Source organism: Balaenoptera musculus, chromosome 5 (genome assembly GCF_009873245.2).
Source record: "Balaenoptera musculus isolate JJ_BM4_2016_0621 chromosome 5, mBalMus1.pri.v3, whole genome shotgun sequence".
Taxonomy (NCBI): Eukaryota; Metazoa; Chordata; class Mammalia; order Artiodactyla; family Balaenopteridae; genus Balaenoptera; species Balaenoptera musculus.
The window spans coordinates 102703499-102719229 of record NC_045789.1 but is presented as its reverse complement, the minus strand read 5'-3'; the positions used below and the strand labels follow the sequence as shown (position 1 = coordinate 102719229).

The following is a 15731-nucleotide window of genomic DNA, read 5'->3' as shown; positions in this document are numbered from 1 at the left end:
TAAAATATTTGTTGCACAAATAAATGGATGGAAGGATGGATGAAGGAAGGAAGGGCTTTAAGAGCGTGAGAAGGCACGTGATGTGTTTGTCACAACTCTTGAAATGTCAGTAGCAAAGATCAGTGGTTCTCAAGGTGGGGTCCCAGATCACCAGCATCACCCCACCTGTGAACTTGTTAGAGATGCAAATTTGGGGACTCCATCCCAGATCTATTGAATCAGAAACTCTGGGGGTGCAGCCCAGCACTCCGTGTTTTAACAAGCCCTCCAGGTGATTCTGTTGCAGTTTGTGAGCCACTGCTGTGGTCCAATCTCATTTTATAGATGGGAAAACCGAGGCCGGGAGCATGGAAGTGACCTGTCTGAGCTCCCATGTTCCATTGGTGGCACAGCCAGGTTCCCAGAGTTACAGCCTGTGCCCTTGCCACCCAACCAGGCTGCCTCACCTCATCTTGCTATTTCTCTTTGTAATCAGAACGAACCATGCATTTGTCAAACCATTTCAAAGCCCTGGGATTCATTCTCCACTCTTACGACGTTTCTGATTTCACTGGGGCATTTCCAGGATATAAGAAAATGTGACTTAGAGTTGTTTCTATAACGCTTTGAGCAATGGAAAGGAGCCAGGCGATTGCATTACTCTTCACTGGAGGCTTCTTAGGCCAGAGCTGTAATATTATAGCTCCCTGTTATGGCTCATGCCCTTCTCTCTTCTCTTGCCAAAATTCATGTCAAACACGATCCAGTTTCCTCTGTTCGTGGGAGAGAATGTATGAATGGTGGTTAATGTTGGCCCAGAAGGGGGATTAGGGATTGTGACATTGATCAAGCCCCCACCATCATTATGGTTTTCTTGCTATTTTTTTTCATTTGGTTACGAGTTTCTTTTTAATGTATTTTGCATATTCCTTCCCAGTCTTATTCATAGGCATATTTTTCGTTTGTTTTATTTGTTGTCAACTATGCTGGATGTATCATCAGAGAACTTGCCTTTCTTCACTTCACTAGCACAGCCCTTTTCATGCCACTGCTCTAGACCCCTCCCTATCATTTTGAAAAAATAAACTTTCTATTTTACAGACGAATTGCAAAGATAGTACAGAAAGTTCCTGTATACCTTATACCCCTTACTTTTATTATTTAGAGCAGGAATTTAGGATCAGAGAACTGAGATTTTTGAGCAGAACAGTGACACTCTTAGATGGATCATTTCTGGGGGAAAACTTCTAGAGGACTTGTGTTGTTTTGGCCAAACTTTGTTGAATGTACGTCCCTTATCAGACCCTGGAATATGCATGAGGTCGGTACAATGATAAACAAGACATAATATTGTCTTCTACTTTCAGCTCGTGAGGCCAGTAGTAGAATTTGCTTTATATATATTTAAAACTTTTCAAATTGTGATAAAATAAACATAACATACAATTTACCAACTTAATCATTTAAGTGTACAGTTCAGTGGTGTTAAGTACATTCATATTGTGAATTCATTACAATTGTAATGTCCAACACTCTTTCATCTTGTAACACTAAAAGTCTGTATCATTAAATAACTCCCCATTTCCCCCTCACCCCAGCCCCTGGCAGCCACGATTTTGCTTTTTCTCCCTACGAATTGAGCTATTCTAAGGCATCTCATAGGAGCACAGTCATGCAGCATCTGTCCTTCTGTGACTGGCTTATTTCACTTGGCATAATGTCCTCAAGGTTCATCCACGGTGTAGCAGGGGTCAGAATGCCTTTCCTTTTTAAAACGGAATCATATTCCATTGCACAGATATGCCACACTTTTTTTTTTTTTAAAAAGGGCAATTAAAAAAATTATTTATTTATTACATATTTATTTATTTATTTTTGGCTGCATTGGGTCTTCGTTGCTGCGCGTGGGCTTTCTCTAGTTGCAGCGAGCGGGGGCTACTCTTTGTTGCAGTGCGCAGGCTTCTCATTGCGGTGGCTTCTGTTGTTGCAAAGCATGGGCTTTAGGTGTGTGGGCTTCAGTAGTTGTGGCACAAGGGCTTAGTAGTCGTGGCACGCGGGCTCTAGAGCACAGGCTCAGTAGTTGTGGCTCACGGGCTTTGTTGCTCCGCGACATGTGGGATCTTCCCTGACCAGGGCTCGAACCTTGCCCCCTGCATTGGCAGGTGGATTCTCAACCACTGCGCCACCAGGGAAGTCCCTGCCACACTTTATCCGTTCATCCATTGATGGACACTTGGGTTGCTTTCACGTTTAGGCTATTGTGAATAATGCTGCCATGAACATGGGTGTACATGCTTTGTGTACCTGCTTTTGATCCTCTTGGGTATATTGCTGGACCATGTGGAGTTACTGTTTTTAAATTTTTGAGAAACTGCCATACTGTTTTCCATAGCAGCTACACCATTTTACCTTCCATCAACAGTGTATAAGGGTTCCAATTTCTCCACATCTTTGCCAGCATTTGTTATTATTTTACTTCTCTCCCCACTCCTTCTCTCCCTCCCTCCCTCTCTCCCTCCCTTCCTTCCTTTCCCCCTTCCCCTCGCTCCCCTCCCCCTCTCCTTCCCCCCTCCCTCCACACCTTTTCTTTCTCTTTTTTGGGTAGCAGCCATCCTAATGCATGTGAAGTGGTATTTCTTTTCTTTTTTTTTGGCCATGGCACACAGCATGTGGGATCTTAGTTCCCTGACCAGGGATCGAACCGCACCCCCTGCAGTGGAAGCATGGAGTCTTAACCACTGGACCACTGGGGAAGTCCCTGAGGTGGTATTTCGTAGTGATTTTCATTTTCATTTCCCTAATGATTAGTGATGTTGAGCATCTTTTCATGTATTAATTATCCATTTACATATGTTCTTTGGAGAAATGTCTATTCAAGTCCTTTGTTTATTTTTTATTTTTTTATTAATGGTTAAATTGTAGTTCTGTATAGAGTCTGGATACTCACACCTTATCAGATATACGATTTGTGAATATTTTCTCCATTCTGTGGGTTGATAGTGTCCTCTGATGCATAATTTTTTTTTCATTTTGATGTAGCCCAAGTTACCTATTTCTTACTTTTGTGGCTTGTGCTTTTGGTGTCATATCCAATAAGTCATTGCCAAATCCAACAAAATAAAGATTTCCCCCTATGTTTTCATCTAAGATTTTTATAGATTTAGGTTTTACATTTAAGTCTTTGATTCATTTTGAGGTAATTTTTGATATACTGTAAGGTAAGCAACCAGCTTCATTCTTTTGCATGTGGATACCCAGTTTCCTAGCACTAGTTGTTGAAACAAATGTACTTTCCCCATTGAATTGTCTTGGCACCCTTGTCAAAAATCATTTGACCATTTATGTGAAGGTTTAATATAATTTATTTTGAAATGATATTAGTGCATATTAACACTTATATGTGTGTATTTCTACCCTTCCCCCTCCCCCAATTTAGGTAGTATCACATTGTTTGCAGTCATTACCATCATCCTGGGATGCCTTAAAATTGGGTACTTCGTTGGATTTTCTGAATGTTTATCAGCCACAGAAGGAGTTTTCCCTGTTACCCACGCGGTACATACTCTGTTGCAGGTAAACCACATCATGCTTGTTGCTTGTTGCTTGTTGCCTTGATTCCTGTTAAGTGTATCCCAGGGTATATAAACAGTCTTCAGCTGCCTCCACTGTAAAGTGGGACTGTGTCCTCTTGGCCATTTTTGTGGGAATCTTAAGTGGCAGAACTTACACTGATGAAGAATCAGGAAACTCTGCCAAGTCAGAGTCCACCAGAAAAGGCTCCGGGGAATTTTAATTAACAGTTTTATTGAGATATAATTCACATACTATAGAATTCACTGATTAAAGTGTACATTTCAGTGGTTTAGTATATTCATAGGGTTGTGCAACCATTACCACAATCCATTTTAGAGCATTTTCCTCACCCCCAAAAGAAACTTTGTGCCATTACAGTCACTCCTCTGAGTCACTGAGACCTTTTCTTTGTTCGTTTGTTTGTTTGCTTACTTGTGGATTAAATTCTTTAGAAATGAATGAGAGGTTCATTCTCAGCCTTGGTCAACTTGGTGTGGGTAGAGAAATGAGGATTTTTTTTTTTGATATATTAATTTAAAACCTATAGCTTAGAATCAGAAAAATCTCATGTTTGAAAAAAACCTTAGATGGATCTCCAATGTAGCTTCAATCCTTGGCAGAACTCCCTGGAAATGGCTTATCAGAGTGAGATAACAGTAATAGTAATAAGTAGTAGGTCTATAGGACTTTTGCAAAGTACTTTTCATTTTTCACTTCGTGTAATGCTTTCAACAAACTCCACCGAGAACAACTGTCGGATGTCACACTACGGAAGAAAAGGGGACAAATGACTTGCCCTAAAGTCACAGCCAAGAGCCATGATTCTTTTTTTATTGAAGTATGGTTGATTTACACTGTTGTGTTAATTTATGTACAGGACAGTGATTCAGTTTATACATATATACACACACATTCTTTACAGATAATATTGAAATACATTCTTTATACATATATATATATATATATATATATATATATATACACACAATCTTATGCATATATATATATTACATTCTCCATGATTCTTCTCCACAGAAGTCACCCAGAAAGACCATGAACTTGGTCCAGGGATACTGTTATTACTCAAAATATTTCTGCTTTCCCGATTTAGGAACATCCTTCAGGACCTATTTCTCACCTCTGAATGCCAAGGATGCCATTTTTAATCTCAGTCTTTTATAAGAAAGTGGTCTCCGCTCTGCACCCAGGTGACTGCCAGTCAGCTCTTGGTGACCTTACGGTGTTTCTTGAGATCAAACACACTGTCACAAGTGAAGCTCTGTGAGAGACGAGCCTGGCAGCAGTTTGCCTCCGCGGGAGAACAGGGTGGCAACGTCGGTGGAACAGGGTGGCAGCTTCCAGGGAGACTTGTTTGAACGGGTCACCTTGTGTTTTGAGAGTTGTTAAGGGCTGAATTGTGTCCCCTGCATTCATATGTTGAAGTCCTAACCTCCAGGACCTCAGAATGTGACTGTGTGGAGATAGGGTCTTGACAGAGGTAATTAAGGCTAAATAAGGTCATGAGGGTGGGCCCCTAATCCAATGCGACTGGGCATCCTTATGAGCAGAGGAGAGGAGGACAGACACACAGTGTGAGGACGCTGAAGGGAGGTGGCCGTCTGCAGGGCAAGGAGAGGGGCCTCAGGAGGAACCAGCCTGCCAATACCTTGATCTCGGACTTACGGCTTCTAGAACTATGGGAAAATTAATTTTGGTTGTTTTAAGCCACCCAGTCTGTGGTACTTTGTTCTGGAAATGCCAGTAAAGGAATACAAGAGTTAATTGGCTATTTATTCCAGGGGCGTCCAATCCCATGATGACAGTCTTATAGTGATGCCAGTGACAATATGGAAAGCCTTAGGGGACCAGAAAGAACTCCCTTCCTCCTCCCTCCCCCCCCCCTCCTTCCACTCTTCTCTCTCTCTCTCCCTCCCTCCCTCCCTCCCTCCCTTCCTCCTCCCTCCCCCCACCCCTTCCTCCCTCCTTCCACTCTGCTCTCCTTCCCTCCCTCCCTCCCTTCCTTCCACACGGGGCAAAACCCTGTGTTCAGTACTGTGAGTCCAGGGTTGAAAAGCTGTGGTCTGTGCCCTGTGGAGGTGTCAGAGCGGGAGACAGTCACCAAAACAGACTCTGTCAGCACTGTCAATGCTTTGACATAATCGCCCAGAGGGGGCGCCAGGGAGGGCCTCTCACTAGCTTTGGGGTGCGGGGTGGTTGTCAAGGAGAGAGGGGTGTGGTGTGTCAGACACCATTACAAAGGACATTTGGGATTGTGAAGTCTCTCCACCCGATGGGGAGAAGATGTGTGGCCCGTGGGGGGAGGTGAGCAGGGGTGACGGGCCCGGACTGGAGCCATGGTTTAGTGTAGGGCTTATAAGCATGGACCTGGCTTTGGCTCACACCAGCAGTGTGACCTCGGGCAAATGTCTTAACCTCTCTAGGCCTCATGGTTCTCATCTAAAAATGCCTCCTTCATGGGGTTGTTGTGAGGATTAAGGTGCTGTGTGTAGAACACTTTGCAGTGAGCGCTTGGTCAAGGCTGACAGCCGCTTAGGAGCTTTGACTTTACCTTGAGGGCAATGGGGAGCCATTGAATGTTCTGGGCAGAGGAAAGACCTGGACAGATGTGAGTTTTCAAAAACTGTTACTTGGTGGGTTGGGGATCTCTTTCTTCCTCATTTAAGGCATTTGGTCAGTAGGTCAATTAATCAATCTTTCTATACCTACTGGACACTTACTACGTGCATTTGCGACATTAGATGATGGGAGAATAAAAAACATTACTTTCTAAAACGTACTATTTATTTTTAAATTGTGGTAGAGTACACATACCATAACATTTGCCACCTTAGCCATTTTTATGTGTCTGGTTCAGCAGTGTTAAGTATATTCACATTGCTGTGCAACCAATCAGCAGAACTCTTTCATCTTGCAAAGGAAATTCTGTCCTTTTTAAACACTAACTCCTGATTCCCGCCACCCCTAGCCCCTGGCAACTGCCATTCAACTTTCCATCTGTATGAATTTGACTACTTTCTGTTTCTTTGAATCAGACAAGTGGAATCATACAGGATCTGTCCTTCTGTGACTGGCTTACTTCACTTAGCATAATGTCCTCAAGGTTCATCCATGTCTTAACGTGTCAGAATTTTCTTCCTTGTTAAGGCTGAATACTATTCCGTTGTGTGGATGGACCACGTGTTGTGTATCTGTTCATCCACTGTTGGACACTTGGGTTACTTCCATCTTTTGACCATTGTGAATAATGCTGCTGTGAACATGGGTGTACAAATATCTTTTTGAGACCCTGCTTTCAATTCTTTTGGATTTGTACCCAGAAGTGGGATTGCTGGGTTGTATGGTAATTTAAAAATATTTATTTAAAAAATATGGTATAACATTACTGAAAAAATTGAAAAAGAGACTAAAAATGTGTCTGTAAGCCCATTAACTGAAATATTTGTTGCTGTTTTTATGTGTTCCTCCATTCTTTGTACTCAAGTGTACATTCTTGGCAAAGTTTACATGTAAGGTGCAGAATTTACTGTTTTGAGTGTTTCACTTAAAAAAATCATAAACATTTTTGTGTTGCTATGTAGTCTATCAAGCATCAGTTAAGTGGTCCTTTAACTTAGGAATTCATAGATAAAAAGCTAATTTACTTCAGTGTTTCCCTGTTGTTGGGTTGAATGTCCTCTTTACCAGGAGTCACTGCTATCTGTTTTTTAACTTGTTAGATGTTTCGAGAATCATGCTGAAGTGTTTTCTAGAGCAGGATAGTAAATCTTAGGTGAAATGATGTGGAAGAGAGGAGTATGTGTAAGTGTAATTTCTTGTGTGTTGTTTGATTTTCTTTTTTATAGCACTTAATTGAAATGAAGGCTAAATGAGACAAATTTATAAAGTGCCCAGCTGTGTTTGGCACGTAGTAGGTGCCTCAACATGCGTTTGTGTTTAAATGAGGCCCCAAATGCTTTTAGAGCTCAGAAAGTGCCTGGGACAGAGGAGGTGCTCATTCAATGTCCACAAATGAGCGAGTTTGAGAGCAGAGAGATTAACTGAAAAGGTACCTGCTCCAGGCACTGTTCTAATTAGTTGACGTGGATTATCCTATTTCATGCTCACAACACGCCTCCAAGGTAGGTTCACTATTTATACCCATTTCCATAGATGGGAAAACAGACCTGCCCAGGCCGAGGGAGCCAGGATTTGCACACGGGTCCCGATACAGCCCCCATTCCTGAGTTGCTTCTAGTGACTGCTTGCCAGGGCCTGGGCAGCGTATATAACAGAGTGAAATAAAAGACCAGCTTGAATTAATTCTGTTCCTCATTTAAAGCACTCAAAATCTGGTTTCCGGTCACTGGCGTAGTAACAGTTCAGTGAATATTTCTCAAATGAAGCCCGATAAGGATGACATAAACACGTGAACAAGGGTTACAGTCAGCATGCTGCCACTCCCCAAGCCCCGCCCCGCGGCAGACTCAGCACTATTTCCTCCTAAACCCGGAGGCCTCCCTCTGATTCTCATGGCAGTGCCCCTGCAGCACTGTTCCCCCCCACACCCCTGGGAATGGCACTGCCACCAGAGGTGAGGATAGTGACTTGCCATTTTTGGGCGGGGGAGGTCACTGCACTGACTTCCCCAAAATTTTTCACATCTTTCCCTTAGGTTTTATAGCTTCTCAAGGGTGCAAATACAGTGATGGCTTTCCCATTGATGTATCTTTCTTTTCTTCCTTTATTTCCATTTAGGTGTACTTTCTTTGGGGACACGCAAAGGATATCATCCAATCTTTCAAAACACTGGAAAGGTAAAGATCGTGGGTAATTGCTTACGTGTTGAATTTAACGTTCATTTGGAACGAACAAAACTCATCACTGCCATCTTGATTGGGGTTTTTTGTGTGTGTGTGTGTTTGAACTGACTTTATTATTCTGTAAATGTGAATTTTACAAAGCGCTTTACAATGAACGATCACATCCTTTTGTTTGTTTGTAATGGATTTCACCTCCTGAAACGGCTCTGAGCGCACTGCAAGCCCTCGGTTTCCTGGTCGCTGGCGGACGTTGTGTCTTCTGAGTTATGATACGGTGTCAGCCGTGGCAAAAAAGCAACATTCTGGACTCTGCCAACTAGCTTGCTTGGGTTTTAAATGAGACCGAGTCTCCTCTCCATCCTGACAAGCAAAGCCTTTATTTGTGGCCTGGGAAGGGGACCCTCCGCTTTGGCCTCTCTGGGACAGCTCTGGAAGTAGGGTGTTGTGGGTTGGATTTCACTTCTGCTGTCTTAGAAACTTCCCCTTTATGAGCTTCAGCTTTTCTCATCTGTAAAATGGAGATAATAGCATAGCCAGCCTCTGGGGACTGGATGAAATAATTGATGTAGAGCTTGTTCCTGGCATAGAACAAGGACTCAGTAAGTGTTGTGGCTCTATTATTACCTCTGTCCTCCTCTCTCTCGAGATGACTGTGAGGGTCAAGGGAGAGAATCTATAGGATAAGAGGGTGAATTACCTAAATGCATGGTATGCTTATCATGTAAGAAAGCCTCTGTGCATACATACAGAGGAATCAAGGGATCACTATTTGGTTTCTAGAAAGATCCCTCATCATATAAACTGTCAGTGAGGAACAGAAAAGTCCCCCAGTACCATTTGAAATGAAAACTGCTATTTAAAAGAGTGACTTATGTAAGACCACTGGTTGGAACTATTTTAATAGACTATTGAATTAGAAATAACTTTCACCAACCTCATTAGGCAAAAAGGATCAGCTTCGACAAGGAGTGAGGCATCTATTGAGCTCCTACTGTGTGCAGAGCCCGCTGCCAGGCACTGGTGGTGATATGCAGAGGTAAAGGGCCGAGATATCCAGGCATCTGAGCGTCATTCCAGGAATGTGCAGCCTGTGTTCTCCCCTGTGCAGCCCCAAGCAGTGGCCTTGGCAGTGATCTTTAAGTCCCATCTTAACACGAGAAGCCACGCCTCCTGACAGAAGGCGCCACTGCTCTGCCTCCAGGGGAGGAGAATGGACAAATGGGGTCCAATGGATAAGTCAGGGACGAATGAAGTCCAGGCCCCGATGACCCAGCAAAGGCAGCTTTAATTGTCCCTTTGGGCAGGACAAAGACTTCTACATCCATCCTCACATTTAATCTAGGCTCTGCTAGGGTAACTATGGTAACCATTCTTCTCTGCATTAAATGGATGTGGCAGTTTAGGGGACTTACCTGGGTCCCCAGAGTGCAAGTGGCCAGCTGGGGATTTCCATCCAGTTTCTCCCATTTTGTGTGCTGGACCAGGTCACCTGGTCCTCCTTCCATCAGTGAGCCTGGGCTCCACTCGCAGCTTCAGGAGAACACTTGCTGATTTTGTTCTGGGGCATGGGTTTCACTTCATCTATTCCATAGACATTCTTTAAAAAATATCACTTTTTTTTCCTGATAAAACTTGTAAGGGTACAGTGGAATTAAAAATCATCATAATGCCACTGTTATGGACTGAATGTTTGTGTCCCCCCCCCCCCAAATGCATATGCTGAAGCTCTAACCCCCAATGTGATGGTATTAGGTGGTGCCTTTGGGAAGTAGTTAGGTCATGAGGGTCATTAGGTCCCACTAATTCCCCATGATGGGATTAGTGTTCTTATAGAAGAGGAAGAGACACCAGGTCTCCCCGCTCCTCAACCCCTGCACTGAGCGCACCCAGGGGAAAGGCCACGTGAAGACACAGTGAGAAGGCAGCCATCTGCAAGCTAAGAAGGGAGGCCTCACCAGAGACCACCTCTGCTGGCACCTTGCTCTTGGACTTTGAGCCTCTAGAACTGTGAGAAATAAACGTCTGTTGTTTTGTTACAGCAACCACAGCTAAGACAGCCGCTACCCAGAGGTCACTACTATTCACATTTTGGTCTGTTTTCTTCCAGTCTTTTTTCGGTGAATAGATATATATTTTTTTCTTCTTTTCTTTTTACAGTTGTGGTCCTGGGGAGGCTCTCTTCCTGACTTTCAGGTGCTGCCTTCTTGCCATGTCCTCACATGGCCTTTTCTCTGGGCAGGGAGAGGGAGACCTCTCTGGTGTCTCCTCCTCTTCTTATAAGGACACCAGTCCTATTGGATCAGGGCCCCTCCCGTATGACCTCATTTAACCTTAATTACCTCCTTATACTCCATCCAAGTACAGTCACATTGGGGGTTAGGGCTTCAACATATACCTTTTGAGGGGCCACAATCCAGTCCATAACACCTCTTGTTGGACATCGAATTTGTCTGAAAGTTTTTGTTGTTATTATAAATAGTACTGTGATGAACATCTTTGGCTAAAAATATTTTTGAACATCTCTGATTCTTTTCTTTTTTAAAATTTATTTTATTGCAGTATAGTTGATTTACAATGTTGTGTTAATTTCTGCTGTCTAGGAAAGTGATTCATTTGTGTATATTTCTTTTCCTTTACAATTTATTGCAGGATATTGAACATAGTTCTCTGTGCTATACAGTAGGACCTTGCTGTTTATCCTCTGGTTATTTTCTTGAGTTAAATTCCTAGAAGTAGGATTGTGGGGATGAAGGGTGAGATGTTTTCAACAAATGTATATTGGGTAGTTTGACCTACTGGGAACTCCTGGCTGAATGAAATGGACTTTCCCATTCATAAAGCATTTTCTTTTACACGTGTTACTTATGAGAACCTCTCACAGTAGCCCTGTCAGGGACAGTAGGTATGATCATGATCCCACTTAGAGATGAGGAAACTGAGAAATGAAGTAAATGTCCAAGGACAGGCAGCCCGCCTGTGCATAGCTGGGCGGGATCTGAATGCTGACTTTAAATCTACTGCTATTTCCGTGGCATTGCAGTGGCTGCAGTGGCCAGCAGGGTTTGCTGGGTGAAATCTTTCTCTTTGATTAGTTGACATCACAGTATATTAGATATATTGGGATTAACAAAAATATCATTAAAATTATTTTCACCTGTTCCTTTTTACTATTCTTTAAATGTGGCTACTAAGAAATTAAAAATTAACATATGTGGCTCACATCAGTGTCTTGCATTATCTTCTGGGGGATAATGCTGTTCTAGGCCATGTATGCAGACATTTCCCACCAGGATTTTTCATCTGAGGGAACCCGATAGGACTGGGGCCTAGTCCTTCCTTGGCCTTGCTTGTTGAGCAATTGGAGACAAGTCTCTCCCTGTCTCTGGGCCTCTTTCCTAAACTAGATAGTGAGTGGTTTGAACCAGATATACTTATATCTTGATTTAGCCTGTTTTTTGTTTGTTTGTTTGTTTGTTTTTGTTTTTTTTTAAATAGGGCAAAGTGTTAACCATTTTTGAGTTACCACCTTTCAGTTTTTTTTTTTTTTAATTTGTTTTTTCGTTGCACTGGGTCTTTGTTGTTGCGCGCAGGCTTTCTCTAGTTGTGGTGAGTGGGGTCTACTCTTTGTTGTGGTGCGTGGGCTTCTCATCGTGGTGGCTTCTCTTGTTGCGGAGCACAGGCTCTAGGCACGCGGGCTTCAGTAGTTGTGGCATGCGGGCTCAGTAGTTGTGGCTTGTGGGCTCTAGAGCGCAGGTTCAGCAGTTGTGGTGCATGGGCTTAGTTGCTCCGCGGCATGTGGGATCTTCCTGGACCAGGGCTCGAACCCATGTCTCCTGCATTGGCAGGCGGATTCTTAACCACTGCGCCACCAGGGAAATCCCATCTTTCAGTTTTAGATTTAGATGTCTCTAGAAAAATTGGGAGGTTTGATAATCCAAGATGTGTATGGCAACAAAGAGCTAGAGCCAAGTTGGGGTTGTTCCCTCCAGATGGGGGGGTGGCTGCTCAGTTAGCTACAGTCCCCAGCACTCCCTAATGTTATCCCAGGCCTGCTTTATTCATTGACATTTCTTGCCATGCCCTGGAGTTTTCAAAACTTCCCTCTCCTGGACTTACCCTTTTTTCTGATCTTTCGAGCCAGTATTCCACCATCCGTGCTTTTAGTGCATACAAGGACTTTTCTCCTGTGTGAGAATTCCTCTTACTGGTTTGAGTCCTTTTCTTTTCTCAAGAGTGAAGTTTCGAGGAGCTGCAGTTCTGAAGAGAGAGCTGGAAACATAAATTGAGATTAGAAAATGGCTCACAGAACCCTTCTTTACTGTGGTCTGGGGTTATCGGATCCAAGTGTGAGAAAGGCAGCTTGGCATGAGGAAACAACGCCTGCCTTTAGTTTATAGGACAATTTCCAGATCAAATCAACAGGAGGCTGCCAGCTCGCAGGGAGCGTTTGTGGCAGAACATCCTGCAGCTGTGGGCGGCATTGGTATTACCTGCTCAGGTTCAGTGGACCTGGGATTAGACAACGCCATTTGGACCAGGAAAGAGGAGAAGAAAGGGGAGCTGTGTGCATTATAAGTAAAAGAAAAGCCAGCCAGCCCGAGGCAAACAGTATTGTCTGCATTTGTCAAAGGCTCTATACAGTGCCTCCCAGATGTCCCGGGGAAGGCTGGCCACAATCTATAGCAACTGGGCAAGCATGAGGGGCAAGCAGATGGGCAAACAGCTGACTCAGACACCCCCAGGCGGCTGTTTCCTTCTCCACCTGTGCCTGGACACTGGGAAGCTGCCAAAGGAAGCTGGAGTTCAAATGAGGAAAGACTTTGCTTGCAGTTGCTCGTGGGAACCCCAGGGGGTCATCTGGGGTTAAAACTCAGAGGAGAGGCAAGGTCAGGGTTGAGGACCCAACTGTACCATTCTTCCTGTAGGGAGATTATGGACAAGGATGCTCTTGGTTACACGGGGAGGGGGCTCACATCCTCTGGGCCTCTGCTCTCCAACTGAGAAGTGATCAGTTACACACAGGTTTCAAGGAATTCCTCTCTCAAATCACCTGTATTTGCTGAACCTGCTCCATGCAAGGCCCATTGTTAAGCACCCTGGAAGCTACCAAAGTGAATACATCTTAAACTGGCAGCCATGGGGAGTCTTTGGAGGTTTTGAAACAGATAGTGACTCCATTGGAACCATATTCTCCCAGATCCCTCCTCTGTTCTCCAGAGTCCAGAGTCCACCCTCTATGTCATTTCTTTTCTTCTTCTTTAGGAGGCAGTGTGGTCAGAGGCAGGGACAGAACTCTGAGGTCAGACTAGAACAGCCTTATTGCTTCCTAACTTTCAAACCCCAAATGCAGCTACTTATTCTATTTGTAAATAATATGGCCTAATTCCTGAACCTATCCAAGACTCCAGCAGCTCAACAGTGTCGTCACAGAGCAGGATCTTTCTATGTTTCCACTCTGCCACCCTCAGTGGGTGAGGGTTTCATCCCATGCTTGTTGCTTCATGGTCACAAGATAGCTGCCACAACTCCAGCCTTCATGTCTGTATTGAAGGCTGGAAAAAACTGGGAGAAGGAGAATAAGTAGGCTTTTCTCATTCTGATCTCTTCCATCAAGAAAGCAAAAGCTTTTCAGTAGTGCCCAGTAGACCTCATCTCACATCCTACTGGCCACAGTGGCCATGCCTAACTTCAAGGGAGGCCAGATAGTGAGCTTCTGGTTTGTTTTGGTGTCTTTAGAAGTAAGTGGTAAGACAGAGGGGGAGGATAATGATCATTGGGTTGGCAACCCAACAGTAAAGGCATACCCAGTTCTCCAGATTTCCAGTGTAGCCCTTTCATCTTTCCTTCATTGTTCTCTTCCCTTTTGGAAGAAAGGGTTTGGGGTATGGTGGGGTTGGTTGCCTGTTTTTAGTAAATTTCCATCCGTGTATCCCTGCTTCCAAGACCCAGATTTGTTTTGTTTTGTTTTGTCCCGTAGACAATGAGTTGAGTACTGGCAGGTTCAAGATTAAGGCAGAATGCCAAGGCTGTGGTTTTGGAAGGTCCCATGGAACTGCTTCTCCCAGCCAGACAGGGGACCCACCCAGAGCCTGAGCTGCCAGATGAAATCACAATCACTGCTAAGAAGGAAGCTTGTGCGTGTGCCCGTGTACATGTGTGCAATGTCTCCATCTCACCTCACGGGGCTAGGAGCTTCCCAGAGCTGCTCAGGAAGTGAGTCCTTGTGTTTTTCAGGTTTGGGGTGATCCACTCAGTGTTCACCAACCTGCTTCTTTGGGCGAACAGCGTCCTGAATGAATCGAAGCACCAGCTTAACGAGCACAAGGAGCGGCTCATCACCCTGGGCTTCGGGAACATAACAATAGGTGAGTGGTAAGAGTTGCCCAGCTGCCATCTTGGAACAGCTTGGAAACCTGCAGAGACCAGAATGTCCATAGATGGAGGTATGGGTTTCAAAGACCTGCAGGGTCCACCCAATTCAACATCGGCCAGACAATCCTCTGTTGTTGAAAGTCTTTCAAAACCTCCTAAGTCTCTCATCCTGCTTCCATAAGTAGGGTGTGCTGAGCATAATTAAAGGTTTCTTCAGTGACTCAGGGACTTGTCAGATCCAGGGGTCATCATTTTGATCACCATTTCTCACGGTCCAGTTTGGTATGGAAATGAATGTCTTTGTTTACAACTGTGGAAGATTGGTGGTTGTTTCTGTTTGTGTTTTAAATTAAACCTCTATTACCAGTTCTTTCTACTAAAAGTATAGCTTTAAAAAATCCATAGAAGTCTAATGGTATGTTGTGGTTAATTGCTTTTTGTTCATTTGAAGTTTTTATTTAACTCTACTTAGTTTATAATTTTGGCCCATCTTTATTCCCCCTGGTTCCTATTGGAGTGCCTGTCTCATGACTCTTCATTTTCTTCCAAAATTCTTTAGCATTTGTGACCTGTTGCTTCTATATTAGAGCACTGGGGTTGAGAAGAACATGGGGTAGAGGAAGGTGCAATGTACAGGGGACTGATGTCTCAGGTTTGGGTCTTGTTCCCATCACGTTCTAGCTGTGTGACCTTTGGAAACCATTCAACCACTCTGAGCCTCCCTTTTCTCTTTTATGAAGTGAGGGGACTTGAACCATGTACTTTCCATGAGTCCTTCCAGCTTTAATGCAATGCACATCTATCCTCTCTGTACAAACCCAGTTCAGTCCCAGAGAGCAACTTTAAACCTGTTTCCTTACCAGTGGGGTGGGGATGACAAAATCAGGGGGACACACTCACATTTCTTCACCACCCCTAACCAGCAGCCCACTCTTGGGAAGGCCATTCTCTTTGGGCCCCAGTTCCTCATTGGTATCAATAACAGTA

The 15731-nt window shown here is 44.0% G+C and overlaps 1 protein-coding gene across 1 annotated transcript in view; it reads left to right on the top strand.

Moving 5' to 3' along the window:
* Window positions 1-15731, top strand: part of OTOP1 (otopetrin 1) — a 66032-nt gene that overhangs the window by 31236 nt on the left and 19065 nt on the right. Inside the window, exons 2-4 of the mRNA XM_036853265.1 lie at window positions 3416-3552; window positions 8308-8366; window positions 14607-14737. Coding sequence (XP_036709160.1) covers window positions 3416-3552; window positions 8308-8366; window positions 14607-14737 — 327 coding nt within the window. The remainder of the gene's footprint in view (window positions 1-3415; window positions 3553-8307; window positions 8367-14606; window positions 14738-15731) is intronic.